General features: G+C 38.4%; 1 protein-coding gene across 7 annotated transcripts in view; it reads left to right on the forward strand.

The window, feature by feature from the left end:
* Positions 1 to 19274, forward strand: part of bcas3 (BCAS3 microtubule associated cell migration factor) — a 193336-nt gene that overhangs the window by 48134 nt on the left and 125928 nt on the right. For 5 of the 7 annotated variants that reach the window (XM_043258853.1, XM_043258854.1, XM_043258860.1 and 2 more), the window contains exons 16-17: positions 8712 to 8862; positions 14115 to 14159. In XM_043258853.1, coding sequence (XP_043114788.1) covers positions 8712 to 8862; positions 14115 to 14159 — 196 coding nt within the window. The remainder of the gene's footprint in view (positions 1 to 8711; positions 8863 to 14114; positions 14160 to 19274) is intronic. The other 2 variants (XM_043258855.1, XM_043258856.1) reach the window with 1 other exon arrangement.

The raw sequence follows: 19274 nt of genomic DNA on the forward strand, positions 1-19274 counted from the left end.
ATAATATAATATATAGCAATATAATTTAATTAATTCGTTTTATTTATTATTTAGTAATTTAATCATTTTTAGAAGGGTGATTAAATTAAATTAAAGAAGATTTTATCCAAATCTAATATATATTAATATTAATGCACATTAATAGTTAATAAATTAATTTAGATGACTTTTGACTGTCTCAAAGGCAATATAATTAACTTTTTTTTTTCTTTTTTCTTTTTTTCTTTTTTACTTTGAGTTGAGCAAAGCTGTGACATCACAGGGCCGGAATGTTTGGCGTCCCGTGTAGGGATGGTTACCAGCAGCTATGAAAGTGGGCCTCAGAAGCCCTGTCGTAAATCAGACTCGCTTTTCAAAGCTGGGCATTAGAAGCACCTGTCAACAATTAGTCCTATCAACTTCAGCCCGATGAGACACTTTGACAACAGGGTTCTGAGGTGACATTTTTTTTGTACTGGAAACAGGATAAGGGAATCTAAGAAACAGAAGTCTGAGGCTGTTCGTATGCCTTAGAGGCAAACCTTGGACTGTCCGGATTTTATAACCTCAAGGATCATTCCATAATTCCTTAAGCCAAAAGATGGGAGGATAGCAGGATGTGGCTTTTGAATTAAGATGAAACGGTGTGGGGGAGAAAGGGAGACAAAGTGGTCTGCACTTTTCCTTGGTCCCTGAGGGCCTCTCCTATGGGCTTATACTTGGAGCTGGAATGCTTGAACCACTCACATATCCTGCTGGAGATGTTTGCTTTATTTTTAAACCACTCAATCAGTTTTTTCTTCCTTTTTTCTTAATGTATTACAAATTACACATTGCCCCTCTTCCTACTTCTGTCGTTCACATTCTTAATATACGATAGTAAAACATTTGTTTTGCAAATGGCACATTTGTTTAATAAACTGAACTGCAGTGAAATTATTGTCATTATTTCCAATCAGTTGTAATTTCATTCATTTACAGTTAGCTGCAGTTATTTGAGCAAAAATTAAATGAATTCCTCTGTTGATTAAGCTGAATTTTCATCAATTATTATGCTAGTCTTCAGTGTTACATGAATCTTAACATCAATCATTCGAATATGCTGATTTGTTGCTCAAGAAACATTTATTATTATCAAACACTTTGCTGCTTAATATTATTATATTGTTACACAGTATATTGTTTTCTTCAAAATAACAGCATTTATTATTATTATTTTTTTTGTCACTTTTAACTAATTTCTGACTAAAGGTATTTTAAGTAAATAAGTGCATTTTTGCTAAGGAAAAAAAACCATTGGCCCCTATTTATTTTTCTTGTTGGTTTGCTAAACAGTGTAATGACAACAGGATTTCTACAAATAAATATGATTTTCTACATTCTTCTTCTGTAGGAAATTACATTTTGTGCCATCGAAAAATCAGCAAAATTGTTTTTGTGGTTGTCACACTTTTAAATCCTTTTCCGCCACGATTAGCTATCAGACACGAAAAGAGAAAAGGCTATCAGCGTCGCTTTCCGTTTGCTTTTCCGTCGGTTTTGTTCATTTTTGGGCCCGTGAGCATGAACGGAGGCAGCAGAAATAACTGATTGATAAGAAAAGCTGCGACGGAGTAGCCACAACAGTAGACTGGCAATTGTCTCCTGTGACAACTCATTGATTTAGGGAAGGAACTAGAGAAGTACACATCCTTCAGAGCTGGCACTCTGTAAAAATAGAAACAATCAGGCTTTCTTCTCTCCTAGTTTAATTGTGAATCTATTTCAGGAGCCACATCCCTTTCGCTTTAGGTTTGTGGCATTGTTAGATAATTCAACAAGTCCTTCTTTGTTCGGTGCTAACAGGCGGTTGGTTCATTCATTTAGGTGGTGATTTCTGCTAAGTTGATTTGTCCGTCGGCCTCTTCTACCTAGAACTGAACAAAAGCCAAAAGAAAAAAAAATGTTTGAAGCATAACTGTAGTTGTATGGTTTCCATTCACAGGGGTGTTTAGGGTACATGTGGCTTTGGTAGACATGCTGTGCAGCGGTTAAGCTCTGTGTTGGCCATACGCGAAGATGTGAGGAGCGTGATGGAAAGAGCCGTCTGGACTGAGGCGGTCACATTAGCTTTGAGCTTACAGGAAATTCAGTGTCGGTTTGACAAAACTTGGTGGTCTCCTTCTTTGCGTATGTTCATTGACTATTTTGAAAGGAAAACAAGGTGCGACAGGAAGCTGTTAATTCGCTGTTATTGAGTTAGGGATAACGGGATACTTCCTTTGAGCCATTTAATGTCAGCATACAGCTTGTTTGGGTTTCAGGGCTTGTTTTATCAGTAACTATGCCTGTTTACACCATTCATCATCTTAAAGCAAAAACAGCCAGACACGGATGCTTTTGCAGAACTGATGACACATTGTTTGGAGCAAACCGTTTCAAAAAGCTCAACGCTGTGTTTATTAATTTAAAACGGATCAAATCTAAATGGCATTAGTTTTTTTTTTTCACATGTTTTATATGTTCCAATGTTTGCTTGTTTTGTTTTTTTCCGCAAGGATGCATCATTCCAGACTTTATGCTCATTGAGGAATCATGGGGTAAAAATGCATCACTGTTTCCACAAAAATATGAAGAAAATTAGGGACATTAGAATGATTTCTGAAATGATATGACACTGATAACTTCATGATAAAATTCAGCTTTGCTGTGACGAGAATAAATTACATTTTAAAATGTATTATATTTTCACAATTTTATTGTATAGAATAAATACAGGATGAGTCTTTCAAATAAATGCGTCCTTAAAGAACATAAAAGAAAAATGACATAACTCGATAATTATGCAATTTGCACTGAAAATAATTCATTAAATTATGTAAACTTTCACTCAAATGTTATAATATATAAAAATAGATTTTTGTTAGTGCTTTCAGACTTTAGGAGCCCACTATATTTGTGTATAACATAGAATGCAGATTGCATTTGAAATATGAGACCAAATACTCTTGCATCTTTTGTTTGTTGTTGGGCTGTAGTGCCTTTAAAGAAGTTTTCCTTTCGTGTCAAGTGTGGTGGTAAAGTGTGTGTCACAGTCACTGAGTCCTGTGCTGAATCATTTACAACCATCAGATCTCTCCTGTTTACTTTCTTTCTCTCTCTCTCTCTCTCTCTCTCTCTCTCTCTCTCTCTCTCTCTCTCTCTCTCTCTCTCTCTCTCTCTCTCTCTCTCTCTCTCTCTCTCTCTTTCTCTCTCTCGGTCTCCGTGTCTGTGTGTCTGTCGGACAAGCAGCCAGATGAGTTGATCTGATCTGTACGGGCAGGGCTAGCAAAAACTCTCTATAATCATATACTGCCTCCTCCCTTGTTTGTGACACACACACACACACACACACACTCTCTCTTAAATTCCATCACAGCGGCTCTCCGGCTCTCAAAGATAAAGCTCAGCTCCTCCGCTCACAAAACAACAGACGTGCAATCATCCCAGGCATCAAAGAGCCGCTCTTGTTTTAACATACCACAACTCTGCATCATGTACGGTCTCATTCAGACTCCCTATCCTGAAGATTTATTACTCTGGTTACAAAGTCTTGTCCTTTTGCTGAGAACAGTACAGGTCCAGGCCTCTGTGTGGCGCTGTGTTCTCAGCTTTTTGTTGACAAGCCTGTTTCAAATGAAGGACCTTACTTCACTCCATTGGCAGAGAGAGGAAAAATACTTAGGCCTGAATCATGCCACTACGTTTTGTCTTGATATGAATCTAATCCAGCAAAAGGGCCGGAGTTACTCTGTAATTTGTCCTGAATTTTATGAATGGCCTCCTCTTAAAAGCAAAAAGCAATGCTTCCTCTCTAAAGATAAATGGTTTGTAATGGATTTTTATTGGTCGTCTTTGACTAGTTTCATATATGTGTTTGTATATGTATATATATTTTATATTATATTATATTATGTTGTATTGTTTGCTTTTAATGAAGTATTCTTGTCTTGTTCCAGAAAATATAGCTGTTTTTAAAAGTTGTACTTTTTATACATATTTGTTGTCTGATCATATTCCATTTTACTGGACATTTTTATCATTTTAATGCTTAATGTTTGTCTTAAATATTTAAAGATTTTTAAGAAAATCTTTTCTTTTTCTATTTTTCCAGTTTCTTTTTCCCTTGCAGCATTGCCTTTCCCCTGGCATAGTGAATGTAAACATCTTATTGAGACAGTGTTGTTGTTTGCCCTGGGTGGCGTGGTATGTTTTTTTTTTTTTTTTTGTCTCGCTCTCATGCGAAAAGTTTTTGAGTGGGCTGGTGTGTCTTTATCAGGCAGAGTGAGCAATGATGATGTGCTGCCCTTTCCCACTGTGAGGAAATGTGATTTTGACACTTCTCATGACCTGAGACCCTGCACTGTCCCACAGTGAAATTTTCTCTGTAGCATGATGCAATACAGCATTCCTTCTCTTGCTGTCAGCAAGTCTGATATGATTCTTTCAAATATGAATAATTCTCTATATTGTGTTTATATTTTAAGTGCTTTATAAGCTTTGGTAGTTGAGTACTTTTTACAAGGAGTAAATATTTTTTCTTTGTCAGGCTTTTTTATGTGAAACTTAAACCAAAACCACTAACTGCTCTGAGGAAATGAAAACACTGATATGTTTCTGTTTGCACAGTATATTTTTATGGTAAGCAAATAAATGGATTATATTGCCTATTTTGTGGCTGAAACAGCTGTTGGATATGGGTGTTTTTGCCATATTGTCAAATCAAGAGTGGTAATGATGATGTCTGGTTTTTAATTTCTTATTGTAGATGCTTCATGGTTCTACCAGCTAAAACCACCTTTGGTTTGTAATTTTGGTTGTAATTATGGACTTTTGGCAGTTCAGCAGGTTTGATGTTGTGGTTGGATACTAGATATTTTAATTACATTAATGAGTTTGAAAAATAGTTCTCGGTCTAGGCAGGGTAAGATGCTTTTTGAGTTCTAAGAATTTTAACTATTGACATTTTTTATGCTAGAATATATATATATATATATATATATATATATATATATATATATATATATATATATATATATATATATATATATATATATATATATATATAGAAGGAAACATCATTTGTCAGTGCTGTTTAACACATCCATGGCACAGGCACAAGAAACAGGAAATTCTCCACATTTCCTTTTCATTCAGCTGCTGCAACACTAGAAATATGCTGCTCATTTATTTATTTTTATTATTGGACCTTGTATAATTTGAGTTCTATAAAAGTTTATTTAATGCATGTATATTTTTTTGCATTAAAAAAATCTGTAATTATTTAATAAACATTTGTATTAATATAGTGTAGTTTTTTTTTATTTATATTTGTTTCTTTTTCACATGTAAAATTTAAATTGTGATGGCTACAAGGAGAAACTGATTTATAATGTGAAATTTTACATGTGAGAAGAAACAAATATTAATAATTTTATTTTAGGTTTATTCTTTAGGGTGATATCACTGATTCTTATCTGAGCAACACTAAATGTAATCATTTAAGAATCAGCCATTATAAGCCCATATTCATCAACCGCTAATTTGAATATTGGAGGTGCCATGTGCCCAGCAGTGTCTATAGCCTTTACGGCGAGTTGATTGACATCCTGGTGCTTTGAATTGAGCTTATTCACTAAAACATTTCCTTTTTTTCCTCTGACAGACCAGCATAGGGTTTCATTTAAACATGTCTGAAATGACACTGCAGCGTTCATGACTGGGAGGAGAGAATACGGTTCCCACTTACCCATAAGTAAATTGACATGATCAGATTACGTGCTCCTGATCAGAGCCACATGCCGAGGTGCATTGATTGAGTCTGCGGATGCCTTCCTGTTCATCTTCTCATGCACCGTTTGCAAAGTCTGCTCGTCTGAGGTGAAACATCCTCTCACACACATTGCCTTGCAAACAAACTCGCTCACATATGGTTTCAGTAAGGCTGTTATCTGAGCCACAGAAGAGTGTAGATTCCCACTGTCACCAAGGTGCTCCTCTGATGAGCTGTAAACGCTGACATGTTGTAAACTATTGGATCTAATTTCAGACAGCCTCATAGCAAGACGTTCGGATGTAGTTTGGTTAATAAATTACACGCTTGAATGCTTTCGCGTTTTCTTTGATAACTACGTATATTGCTATTATACAGCAGTGAATAATTTCGGCCATGATGTAATGGCTTGTAATCATACGGCGACTTCTGAAGTGAAATCAGCACATGAGGGGAAACTGAGGGGAAACGGAAAATGTACCATTTTATAATGGAGTTTGAAGTCCTACGGTGAAAATACTCGTACGGCACAATGTCTGGTAATAGCAGGAAGTTTCATATAATGTTTCTGCTCATTAAAGCGGATGCCGCACAACCCAAAAACTTTGTAAGAAAAAAAAAAAAAAAACCTCTGCTGTCACTTTAAAAGCACTCTCATTCACTGGCGGTTTGGGAAAAGACTGGCAGTTGGCCATTTTCACATAGGCTGGCTTGACCCCATGCAAGCCTGAAAATAGCAGCGAGCAGATACTGTAAAAGCAGAGGCAACCAGAAATGGCTTTTCCACCGATGTCTGATTTCTTCTAAAAACAGTAAATCTTGTGAAGTTTATTTTCTTTGCAGCATCTGTGTTTTATAATGGTTCTTTTAATTTGTTTTCACTTTGTCCACCGGGATTGCTTTTATCCGGCGCTTTCTGGCCTCTCCTTTTACTTACCCCCTTTCCACTTGTAATACTCCTCCTTTGAAAGTGTGTATTTTAATAATGATAGCTCTGGGAATTGGCACAGGCAAACTTGACATGACAGCGCCTTCCCCCTGAGTGCAGCGGTACCGCCATTGTTCCTTTTCCTCTCCACTCATCCCTCTTTTTTTTTCCTCCTCCCCTCCCGTCCTAATCCCTACCTCCTGTGAACTACGCTCTTACAGGAGCATGTCTGGGAAACCTGGACGAGCGCGAAAGACATGAATGGGTGAAACAGAATATATCAAAGAATTCCCAAACCGAGAGAGCGCGACTTTTTTCTAGGAATTCAAGTCTTCTGCAGATGCTCCTAAAGCCTGGCGATTTCTCAACGGTTGACACTTTGGAACGTCCTGCGATATTCTGTCCCCGGGAACGTTATTCGCATTGGCGGCCGTCGAGATTGCATTTTTTCAATTTAATTTGGTGGTAATGCGATTAAAATGGGATGACGTTTGCGTACAATGTTGTTTTTTTTAGGTTTATTTGTGCAAATGAAGCAAATAACGAATGGAAAGCGTCAGCTTAGATGGATCGCTTGTGTTCATTGCTTTATTAGATGCAAATAGAACAGCTTGGGGGAGAAAAACAAGATATCAGTGACAGGGCGACCAGGTCTGTGCCATTAGAAGAAAATGCAAATGGAGCGGAGTGAGCTTGAACAGAAGGGTCAGGTGACAGAGGGTGACCTGGCCGGCCTCTTGGAGTTAGGCCTGCGACGGCTGTGGATTTGCATTGATGGATCTTCTTTCCATTGGCTTGTCATGTATCACTGCGCAGGCCATCACACATGAGTCATTAATCAAATGACGGCTCCATAAGCAGTATCGTTTTGACTGGCCAGGCGCCTTGCCGCTCTCGGACGTGCCATTCTTGAGGGTTTCGGCCAAGCCTGCCACACTCGGGTTGACGTCATGCGGCTGAGTTTCACATCATCCCGTGCGAGGCGTCTGCTTTCGGAGGGCTTAAGCTTTGCCACCGTGACGCTGACTGTTTGCGTGCGTGTCCGCGGGCGAGTCGGGGTTTGATTTAGTGGGGGTTAAAAAGTGCGCCGAGACTGAGTGTGTCCTTCTTGGAAAGATGCTAAATTCATTAAGATTTTTCTTCCTCTACTCCTCGTCTTTGTCCATCAGAAGCACCATTATGGGTTTTCAGGCTGCTTCCTGTTCAAATTCCTTTTCTTTTCTGCTGCTCTTGCACACAAAAGGTGGCTGCGCTTGGGGTGTAGTGGTTTTGAAATGTGAAGGGCCCTTGAGATCCGGGCCCTGTGTGGAATGGCGCAGGGGTTTGTGTAATGTCTCCAGCCAAAGCAGGCCTTTATCGAGGGCCATGAGGCCTAAATGGCCTCTCTTTGGTTAAGCACAAAGACAGCGTTTCTGGGTATTAGAGAGACACAGAGAGGCTGGCTAATGATCTAAAACCCCTCCAACACTGTGGCACGGCCGCTCTCAGCGCTTTTGCCCTCAGATAATCATTGTTTTGTGTCTCAGGTATTTCTCCGACCCCCTGAATACCCTCTTCCTGGCGATATTACAATGGAAGCAAGGAAAATGTTCGCTGAGATTATTGGGCTGGTCTGAAATATTGTATGTTGAAAGAATAATGGAGTTAAAAACACAAAAAGCAGCACTTCAATTTTGTGTGGAATATTTGTATAACATACATCTTTTTTGCATTTTTAAAAGTGCATTGAAGCATATATCAAATTGATTCCTGTATTAGTTGGAATGAAAGGCAACACACAAAAAAAATGAAAACTGATTAAAAGTTGATAATTAGGGGAGAGCAGTAGAAACATTGTGTCTGTTTTGTTTGCTTTGTTAAGAGCAATCTTTAATGAATTGAAAGTTTAAAACCGCAAATTGAAATCTAACGTGAATTGTATACATTTATTTACACTTATTTGATTTGTTTTTAATGTATCTTGCTTAAAAAATACAAACTCACATTAATTTTTTTCTCTCTTTTCTTTCATAGCCAAACTTACCAGTCAAGAATCCTTTAACAACTTCACCAACAACAACATGGGTAACCCACGGCTGTCTCCATTACCCAGTTTGACGGTCGTACTTCCATTGGCTCAGATCAAGCAGCCGATGACCTTGGGCACCATCACCAAGCGCACTGGGTGGGTTTCTCCACACTATTAAAAGGCATTGATATGAGCCTTCTATTGGTGTAACACAATATTAATTATAATTTTAAATAAACAGTTGAATTCAAACTTAAGTCTTACAAATTATAACTGTGAAAAGGAAATTTAACTATGAAAATGAAGTGCCAATACTTGAGGCTATATTCCGAATAGTCTGCAACTTATTTGACGTACTGGCAGTTTTCTGGTCATTATCAACTTTTTATAAATTTGCATTTGGTATATTGTCACTTCAAGCCAAGAAGAGGTCTCAGTTGAAATTTCATTGTCATTTAATGTCACAAGGTAGTAACATTGCTTTATGCCATCTGGCAGACAGGTTATAAATGTCAATTTAGAAAGTTATATTTTGGCGCAGGACAGACTACATTGTCAATTGTTAAGCAGTTTACCAAAATATTATTGTTATGAGTCTCTGGGCAGGTCAAGACCATGAATGCTCCTGCCATTTCTGGCGATAGCATTTCTCATTTGCGAGAACTGTGTCGTGGATTTAAAACATGACGTGAGTTTGCATGAACTCTTGACTCATGCTGGAGCACTTAAGTGTCATCAAACCGTCATTTGCCAGATGATTGCCTGAATTTACACAAACATGCAAACCTGCTTTCTCCCGCATATGGATCTTTGCTGTACTCAGTCGTTAGTTCCCAAGCCAGATGTATTACAATCACTGGACACAGCATGCGGTCGCCCTCCATGTAACATGAACACGCCGGTAAAGACTGGTTGCCATATCAATGACTGCAGTGTGCATTTACATACTGACTAAACATAATTATGACTTATTGCAATTGTTTATTTTTATTTAAATGCAAAGTTTGAATGGGAAATTCGCTAACGAAACAGTGGCACGTTGGGTCAACTTTAAATACAGAGATTTTTACAAGGCCTTGCAGCTCATTGTCATGCAGAACACTTTGCTATGTGGTTGTTTTAAGGGCTCTCACACATCTAGTTTTGATTTGAAGAGTCATCAAGGGTGCATCAATTTGAAGTTTGAATAATTCAGCCTTATGTTTGGTTTAGTTTCTAGCTTTGGAGACCTTGTATGCTCTCAATGCCCATTAAAACCACTGTTTTCACCAGACATGCTGAGTCCAAGGCTGTAGATTGTGACAGAGTAGACGTCACTGTCCTCGAGTCCAGTCCCATTTCATCCCTTAGCTTTCTCTCCTTAGCTGAGGCTAGCATATGTGGCGGCAGACAAGAGACATCCTATGTTGTGCTGAACTGTGTTGTGTGTCTATGTATATGTCAGTCAGCTGTTTCCCCACACCCACCTGTCTCCGCTCATATTCTCTTTGCCCATCAGCATGCCCAAAAAACTCTACCCTCAGATGTTCAGCACTCAGAGCTGTGGCTGGGGAATGGCAAAGGACCTGGCCACCACATGGGAGATTGTCCTCTTTGCAGACAGAGTCTCTGTAATAATGCAACTGGACGTTTGGCGTCATGTCTGAATCAAACAAGCTGGTGCGGGAGGAAAGCAGGTTTAAACTCTTTTTGCCATAACTGTCTACTCTATGTGAGCCATATTGGGTATTAACATAGTGTTGAGTTGAGTGCCTTTTAGTGAAAATGGTGTAGAAGGGTTACACTAAGGGTTACAGAAGGGTTGTAGAAGGGTGATGCCCAAAATATTTTGCTCACCCTAGGTGTATATGACTCACACTTTGATTCCTACTTTTCGAATTATGATTCATTTTGGTTTATTTTATCCACTTGTTTTTGGTATTTATGTCCAATTTGCTCAAATATGTAAAAAAGAAATAAATATTCTTCTTTGTTACTGGTTTATACAGGGGTTTAGACTGATTGTAGCTGCCAAGTCGTCTTTTTGAACTATTAAAAATAAATGACTGATATAAATGAATCAGGCTACACTACATAGCCTTGTGGTTAGTGCGTTGTCATATAGGCAAACTGCGCTCATGGCAACCCGAGTTTGAATTCTGCCACTAGGACTTTTGCCTCTCGTCTTGCCTCCCAGTGCTCCTGTTAGCTCTCCACTGTCCTCTCACATTAAAGGCAAAAAAAATATCTAAGTATATCTTTAAAAAATTTATTTTAGTTTTACTTGATCCAAAAAGAACTTAAAAAGACAAAAATAAAAGGAAACAGAAAAAACATTAACTGTCAGAGATAAAAATCTCTGATATAAGCGAAATTAATAGGTCAATAATAGAATCTATTTTAATAATTTTTAAAAAAATAAATACAATGCCGTTTTTGATTTGAAGTGATTTATTCATAATGAAAATTCATGGTTGTGTAGTTCTGTGTTCTACTTAGTACTTGAAGCATATTGTGTTTACCTTGATGATTTTTTAATTGCCTGCATTGCTAATAAAATCTTTCCCTCTACAGTCTGTAAATCAAGTGGAATTGGGCTAGGACACAATAGACACAAATGTTCCAACCATTATTCCCCAGTTTCAGGCTTTTAGATCTTTTATTCCAACGTAGTTCAGTATTAATGCTCATCTAATATTTTGCTTTCTGAAAACTCTTGTCTTGAGAAGCGTCTAGTCCTCTCGGGTGAGACAGCAGTGTGAGTCTTGCACTGTTTTAATGTACTGTGCCATTCCAGGAGCTGTGTCACTGTGTGACCTTCTTTTCTGTGAACCACTTCAGCTGTTCTCCTGATTTCAGCTGTCAAATCAGCCAGCGCAATGAGTTTTGATATCAGCCCTGATGACTTCATCTCCCCTTTTCCGTGTGTCTGCTAAGTGATGAGTAACCTTTCTACTGAGTAACCTCCTTTTGTTCTTTAATGCCTTTTCTAGAGTCACTTCATCAGCCAGCCTAGTGCTATATTTAGACTGTTTACTTGAATATTGATATAGTTAGGTTGTAGTGATGGTGCTAAAAGGATGTGAATCCCACTGATGCTCGCCATGTTTTGGACATGACTGAATGATCTCTGTTTTGGTGACTTATTTTTGTCCTTAAATACTGACTATAACAGGAAATAGCATAGTATGGGCTATGAAGAAGCAGATTTTATGGAAAACATAATACTTGATGTTGCTTAGTGGTGTATGTGGTTGACTTCAACAATGAGATGCCAGAGCCCCTTGAGGGTTTTTTTTTTTTCTAGTCCCATGCAAATTCCTGTTTCAGTTCCATTTGATGTTTACACAGTTTTACCATTTATCTTATTGATCAACAAGCACCAGTACTACAATATTTTTTTGAAGGTTTATAGTAAAGTAGTATTTATTAAAATCAAATCTCATTATAGTATTATTGACTTTTGAAACCTTTTATTGGGCAAAAGAGGCGCTGGCGCTGAGTGCACAAACTACACATGCAATAACAAACACTATCATGTTATCTTGTGGTGTTCGGGAATTCATGATTATTCCAAATCGTTTGGATCACATGTCTTTTAGAATTATTAAAATAACATTTGAGAGTGTACGTAATGAGATTAGAGTGCAGAAAGAATAATAGCCATATCTACAATTGTACATAGAGTTTTGTTTTGTTTTTTTCCTGTCTGTAGTGCTTGAACTGTTAATTTTGCAGTTAAAATTACACTCAGTTTTTACAGTGTACTTATAAACACTTTCTAACCCCTCTTTGTAGATCTGTAGAATTTTAAGAAATAAAAATCTACAATCTTTTTGCTGAACATATTTCAGATATTTGAATCATTGGGTTTAATCGCACATCTCACCACCGATGCTGCTCTTTTCTTATTTAATAGAGTGTGAATGTGTGTGTTGCTGGATGGCTGAATATGACCCCGCAGATGTGGTAGGCTTAGTGTAATACGCGAATTGAGCTGCTTTTGGGCCATTGTCTCATAGTGCCATAATGACCATACGAATAACTTAAAGAGCTTCGGTGCTACCCAGCCATGTGACATGTCACGGTGTAAGCATTTGCTAAAATCACCTCATTTTAATGCCTTTTGGATATGCAGCATTAGGCTCACAGAAAAAAGAGAGATAAACGTGTGAAAGATTATTCTGTTGAAGTGGGGTTGTTGCCCTCAACGCCCACTGGCTGTCATCATATGACTTCTTGCTTCCTGTTAAAAGGCGTTTTTTTTTTTTTTTTTTTTTCCCTGTAAACATTTCTCAGGAATAAAGACTGTCAAAGCACTCTACGGATTTGGATGAAATCTGATTTTCTCTTGCTTTTTATGTTATTGTTATGGTTCGCAGTCAGGTCTGATCTTATTAGAAGTGCATGAGCGTGTCATGTGATAGATAGTACAGTGTTGTCCTACTTATTTCAGTGCAAATGTGTCCCTTAATCTTTTATAGACATCTTACTGTTGCACTAACACCAAAGCGATCATTGCTGTTGCTAAACAAACCCAGGTTTAACATGTTTCCGTCTCCATGGGAACACATTCATTTAGCAGTGGCGTCCATCCATTTTCACAGCTGGATATTTGTTGAGTCCATTCAGCTGAAGTGTCTCACTCTGTGCCACTTGAGACGAAACTAAGCAACCCACCGGTTTGATTGTTTAGCTCAGGCCATAATGTTTGAGGATCTTAAGCCCTGTGTGCGAATATGATTCATTCATTATTCAGAACGTCAAATACAAATACACTGATTAAGTTAAACTCAACCTGACCATTACTCATATCTCTCGCCGTGAGTTTTTTCGATCTGGAAAAATCGTCACGATAGCTGTTTGCCAATGAGGAAGATTCAGTGTCTGTGTAAAACTGTAAGGTTTTGTTTCACAGACACTGATTCACCCCTACTGAATTGTAAAGTCATCCAAAGGGCCGCAGAGTGTACGACTTCTTCTGCCAGAGTTGGATTTCATGTCCTTTTTATTGCTTTTGGGAAACACTATTGGCTGTAAAATGTTTACGGTCATCCATTGCTCTGGCTGTAGATCAGGGACCCACTTCTCCTTTCTACTAACCCTTCAGCATAAAACAGCATCTTCCACAGCATCTTACTTCAATTAAACCACTCTTGAACTTCTATTGAACTGTCAGACTGGAAGAAACTGACCTCATGTCTCCCATGTCCCTCCTAAATACCACCAATGGAGTTTACTTTAGACGTTTGATGAGAATTGAGTTGTATTATTGCTATTTAGAACTGGTCTAGTAGTAAAAATATGTTAAACCGCACTATTTTTATGGATTTTAAATTTGTGTATCATTAAACGATAAACTGTTTGCCCAGGCAAATCAATAATAATGCTTTTCCCATCTATCTCTGTGTATCTGTCCCTTCATGAAGACCCTACCTCTTTGGGGCTGGATGTTTTTCCATTAAAACTCCATGGTGAGTTTTTCCAATTCACTCCCAGCATGCTTTGTCCTCGCTTCAGCAAACGACTGCGTTCATTCCATCTTTCATTCGTTTCCAAGAAATTTTTCCTGTTTTCTTCTTTAGTTTATTCTAGCACGCTGTGGGGGAGAACCAAAGGATGTGCTTTTTATTGTTCCTTTTTTTTGTTCTGTTTCTGTATTTGGATTTGCTGTTTGGCTTTTGTGTATATTTTTGTAATTGCTAACTTTATTTGTGTTTAAATGTTGCCTGTTGAAAAGTACTGTACAGAAAGTTCCACTGTGAGAGAAATGTTAGTGAATTATATTATGTTGGTCATAAGCATGTCTTTAGACATCAGCTTGGCATTTAAGTTAAGTCAGTGTCATTGAATTCATGGGAGAGAGAAAAGAGTTTTTGTTCTTGAGTTCATCGCAAAATATTGAGTTTTGCTACGTTAGAAAACATCAGAGCTCTGTTTGTCAGTCCATCCTGCGGTTTAAACGAACCTTCCCTTCAAAGCGTTTGTTCCGTTACTGCTTCGTTTTTTCCCAAACAGACGACAGAGATTGTTTATTCGAAAATGCTTTTGTGTTCACATTCATATTGTTGTCGTTATGATTTTATTGACTGGTGACATTTGGAATAAGGGTGAAAAAATGATTGGTGTGCCGCGCACCGCTCTGGACGATGGTTGAGTCAGATGTGTGCAATGCGGTTGCAGTCATTCATCTTCTTCACCCTTTAATTTGATGTGACAATTTTATTTGGACAATGTATAATCATTGGCTCAAGTGTATTTGGGGAAAACAGAAAGGTTTTTATTAGATGCAAACTCAGAAAGTTACTTCACTATCAAAAGGGAGTGGGGGTGATTTATTATTGAAGCAACAATATTTTTTTGCAAATATTAAAGTACTTGCAGGTAAGAAATAAGCAGGAAAATGTTGTATGTGTATATATACTGCGTCAAACATTGAATCTCAGTGAAATGGACTTCCCTGTGTCCCTCAGATCCCCCCCCAAAATATACGAATCACATGTGCTGCTGTCCTTCCTCTGGCTTGGGTTTCAGCTTTTGTTGTGGTATCCTCGCATACGTTTTAATTAGATCTTTTTCCTGCACCGCTGTACTGTGATCTCAGAGGACGTATGTGTTTCAAAGCCTTATCATTAACATGATAAATCTTAATATTCCCCATAGCTTCCTCTTGACTGGGCTAGGCCCATTAATGTGGGACACGACTGGAGCTCCGCTTTTCATCGGAATAATATGATTGATTTAGATGTTGTATTAAATGTTAATTCGTTTTTCCTTTTAGAGAAGTGAACAGTGTGCTTAATATCACATGGAAGTATTAAGGGAATCATCAAGTGTTCCAAAACAAAACACTCCCACGCAGGAACAAGACGGAAAATTGCAGCTCAAATATGAATGGCGGAACATGAGATTTTATTATAAACAGCTCAGGAGACATAAAGTAAATTATATTTAATTAAATCAACAGTAGACTGGCACTAATGTTATAAAAATAGGCTTTTTCATCAGAATCGGTATGATATGTGACAACTGACTTTTATTCAGTCATCAGACTTAAAGAGTGATTCTGTGTAATTCAGGAAAGGTTTTGATTGATGTAGGTTATGAAAACGTTCAACTTTTTTCCTTCTTTTGTTTTTGAAAGCATCCTCCATTCGTAACGAAGAAGTACAACCATCACAAACCTCAAAACCTGGCAGCTCGTAAAATACCAGAGACAGCTGCACTCACACCTGGGGAACTCATATTTTCCGGCATCTCTCTAAGGAAAAGGGAAATCATGCCGAATCAGGCACCTTCCTCAACAATATTCCAATGAGCTGGAACGCTGGAAATGGAGGGGAAAAGTTTCTGTTTCTCTTTTAGCGTTTGATGCCGGCCTCCCAAATGGCTACCACAGCGTGTGTGGACCATGGCCGTGTGCCCGAGCCGTGTCCGAGGAAAAGCTGCTGTGAGATAATAAATGTGACGTTGAGAGAAATGTCTGCGTTCTGCACGACCCTTTCATGAGCTCTGTAACACAGGCTCCTCTGGCTGATGTACACCAACCATATGGTCAGCTTGTCACGGCAAGTCCCCTGATAAGTTCAAATGAGATCCGTTCTTTTTTTTTTTTTGTCATTTAAAGCCCACCATTGCATTTGTTTAAAAACAAATGGGGGGCCGCCTTCCCCCCTGATGGCGCCTCGTCTGTGGCCGGGACTGTAATGTGGCCGGGCTTTGATGGTGGACATCACAGATTGAATTATGCCCTTGAGGAAAAGCTATTAGCTCACGTCAAGAGTCCTCATATGTTAAATTAAAAGTGGAAATGACATGCAAGGAGTCTTTTCAGTGAATTAGTTAGAGAGAGAGAGGGAAAAAAACACTCCAGAAGCAGCAGGGGAAATGCCAATAGGGGGAAGACGAAATTGGCTTCTGTTTAGTAACGTCTGTCTTCCCTTCTCCTCCATCTCACTAAATATGTTTATGCTTCATAATTTATTGATTTTCGGATACATTTTTGTGTAAGCCTCTCCCCATGCCAATATTTATTTAGAATAATCCGTTCGCTCAAATGGCCCGCTGAATCACTGCAGCTTGAGTCATACTAGCCACTTTAAGTGAGACCCAGAGGAAAAGAATGATTTCAAATACAGACAAACCAACTCCAGCGGTCGCTTCAAGGAAATTCAGATGCAACGCAAGTGTAAAGTGCACCCAAATAAGAACATGTTGACCAAATCATCTGCTGACCAAAGCTTCTTCAAAGAGCTCTTTCCATAGTTGGCCAGCTTTAGTTCCACCGCTAGGACATGAGCGCTCCAAGTTATGCCCAGCTTTTAATTCAGACTGGCTCTTTGCAGCATTTTCGGTCTCATCGTCATTACTGGCACGACATTATATACCTTCGAAAGAATATTTCCAGATTTATTATGCAAAGCACTTAGAAACGGATACAATTTCCTCTCAGATTTGCGGCGAACAGTGTCAGCCTGTGATTTCAGAGGCATAAATGTTTAGTCACACTTAGGTTTACTTTGGTTTTGTTATTAAGAACATGTGCGCGACCATCCTTTTACAGTTTTCCTTCGAGAAAGTGCTTTGAGAAAAAAAGCCAGCTCTTCACCTGCATCCCAGCCTGGAAAACTGCTAAGATCGTTCACTTCCCTCGCTGCCTTGAACTCCGCGGTGGGGCAGGAAGGATTTGAATGCTCCTTTGAGCTACGTTCAGTGCTTTTCTCTGCGGTCAGTGATGGTCAGGGCAAAGGAAGCGGCGTTTCTGAAGAGGTTATCAAAATGTCTTCTCTCCTCGTTATCCCACTTGGGATTCCTGGTTTTATTAGAGGAAGAGAAAGGGAACCGTGCACTTCTCTGTGCTCTGCTCTTGAAATCCTGTGGCGGCTGACTGCGTTGTGTTTGTTTATTGCCGTGTCCCCTGTTCTACACTGACAGACAGCGAGACGTTCACGGCTGCTCCGGCCAAGGCGATATACTGACAAACCGCTCGTATCTCCCCATCAGCTCAGATATTTAGTTATTCGCCTCACCTCCATCCAACACCAATAAACACGTGCCAATATCTCTCCTTGCTTTTCTGTACTTTGTCTATTTTGTCTTTAGTCCTTCCCGACCAGCAGTCCTCGCCTGGTGTCGGCTAAACAAAGATGTCAACATCACTCCTCATCCTGAGAGTAATTTACGACTTGATGACAGTTTTAAGGGAAGTGACAGAGTGAGAGTGCAGCTCAGCAACAGGTCACTCAACACCTATTAGTGTAATGCAAGGCTGGAAGAGTCCCGGTTCAAACACTGGACAATTCATCCACATTAACTCTCAGTCCAGACTCCACAGTCTACAACAATTTCATTACAATCGGCAGTTTTGTTTTGCAGTTATCTTCCCTTTTAGTGCATAATGACCATGCCTTTCAATCGATTCCATATTTGAATTGAATGAATTACATGATAGGCTGATTAATTTAATCAGATTTATAGCTATTAATCATATATATCAAGGGTTGGAAAACTAAAAGGCAGTGTCTGCTGCCAATAGAACATTTCTGGGATTAAATATTTACTTTTAAATAGAATTATACAACAAAATTCTATTAAACTGCAGATGTTAATCAGGTTTGTGCATATACAGGGTATACATTACCAGTATTTTTATCCAGAAAATATATTAATCATTTGATTTGGTTGAGGAGAGTCCCTCCATATGATTGAAAAGCACTTTTGGGTGTAAGAGTTATGTAAATGCCTTATTCTTTTAAGCATTTAATATGGCTTTGATACAATGTATTATACATTTAATAGACCTCTCTTATGATCACCTAGATTTATTTGATTTAAAATGCAGTGAAAAAAACATATTGTAGAATAATAATAATGTAAAATAATTGTACAATTTTTTATATATATTTTGGAAGAAGAAAATACTGAAAAGAACAACAAAATTGCTTCAGAATTGAGTGTTTATTTTTCTTGCTGTTTTTTCATCATCTTTTCAGCATTGAGTACTCCGTTTAAGATGTTTCTTTATGTAACTGTTTTTGAATGTACAAATGTTTGAATATCACATTTGCATTTTGAGATGCATTGCTTATAGCTAGTTATACAGTTGAGGATTCACTGCGGCCGAGTAGCATACGTCTTGCTGAATTGTTCAGGTGTTAATTTTCTTATATTGTAGAATTCTGTACAGGTCAGTTTTTTTCAATAATTTTAATTTAATGTTATTTATGATATGTTATTTTGCCGGCTCACATTTACATCCATTTGTGTGTTTTGGAGTGTGTTTCTCTGCATGGCTGACAATATCTGGCGTGTGGTTCTGTGTGAAACAGCCAACAGTCAGTGTTTTGGGAGTCTCTTGTATGTTCGAGATACTGAGGGCAGGTTTTTACAGTGTGGGAGTCAGACAGTGACACCGCATGGCTTCTGTTTTAGGATGAATTCCACATGCGAGTCCTTAGCTCTGAGCTCATTTTCTACTTGGCTTTTTCAAAAACGTAGTGACGTAAAGAATAATTCAATAGGCCCTAATAATTTTTCTCAAATGCCAAAACTAAAATGAGGCCTTCCAAAGCAGCTTAAAAGCTTCCATT

This window comes from Puntigrus tetrazona, chromosome 15 (assembly GCF_018831695.1).
Source record: "Puntigrus tetrazona isolate hp1 chromosome 15, ASM1883169v1, whole genome shotgun sequence".
NCBI classification, from domain to species: domain Eukaryota; kingdom Metazoa; phylum Chordata; class Actinopteri; order Cypriniformes; family Cyprinidae; genus Puntigrus; species Puntigrus tetrazona.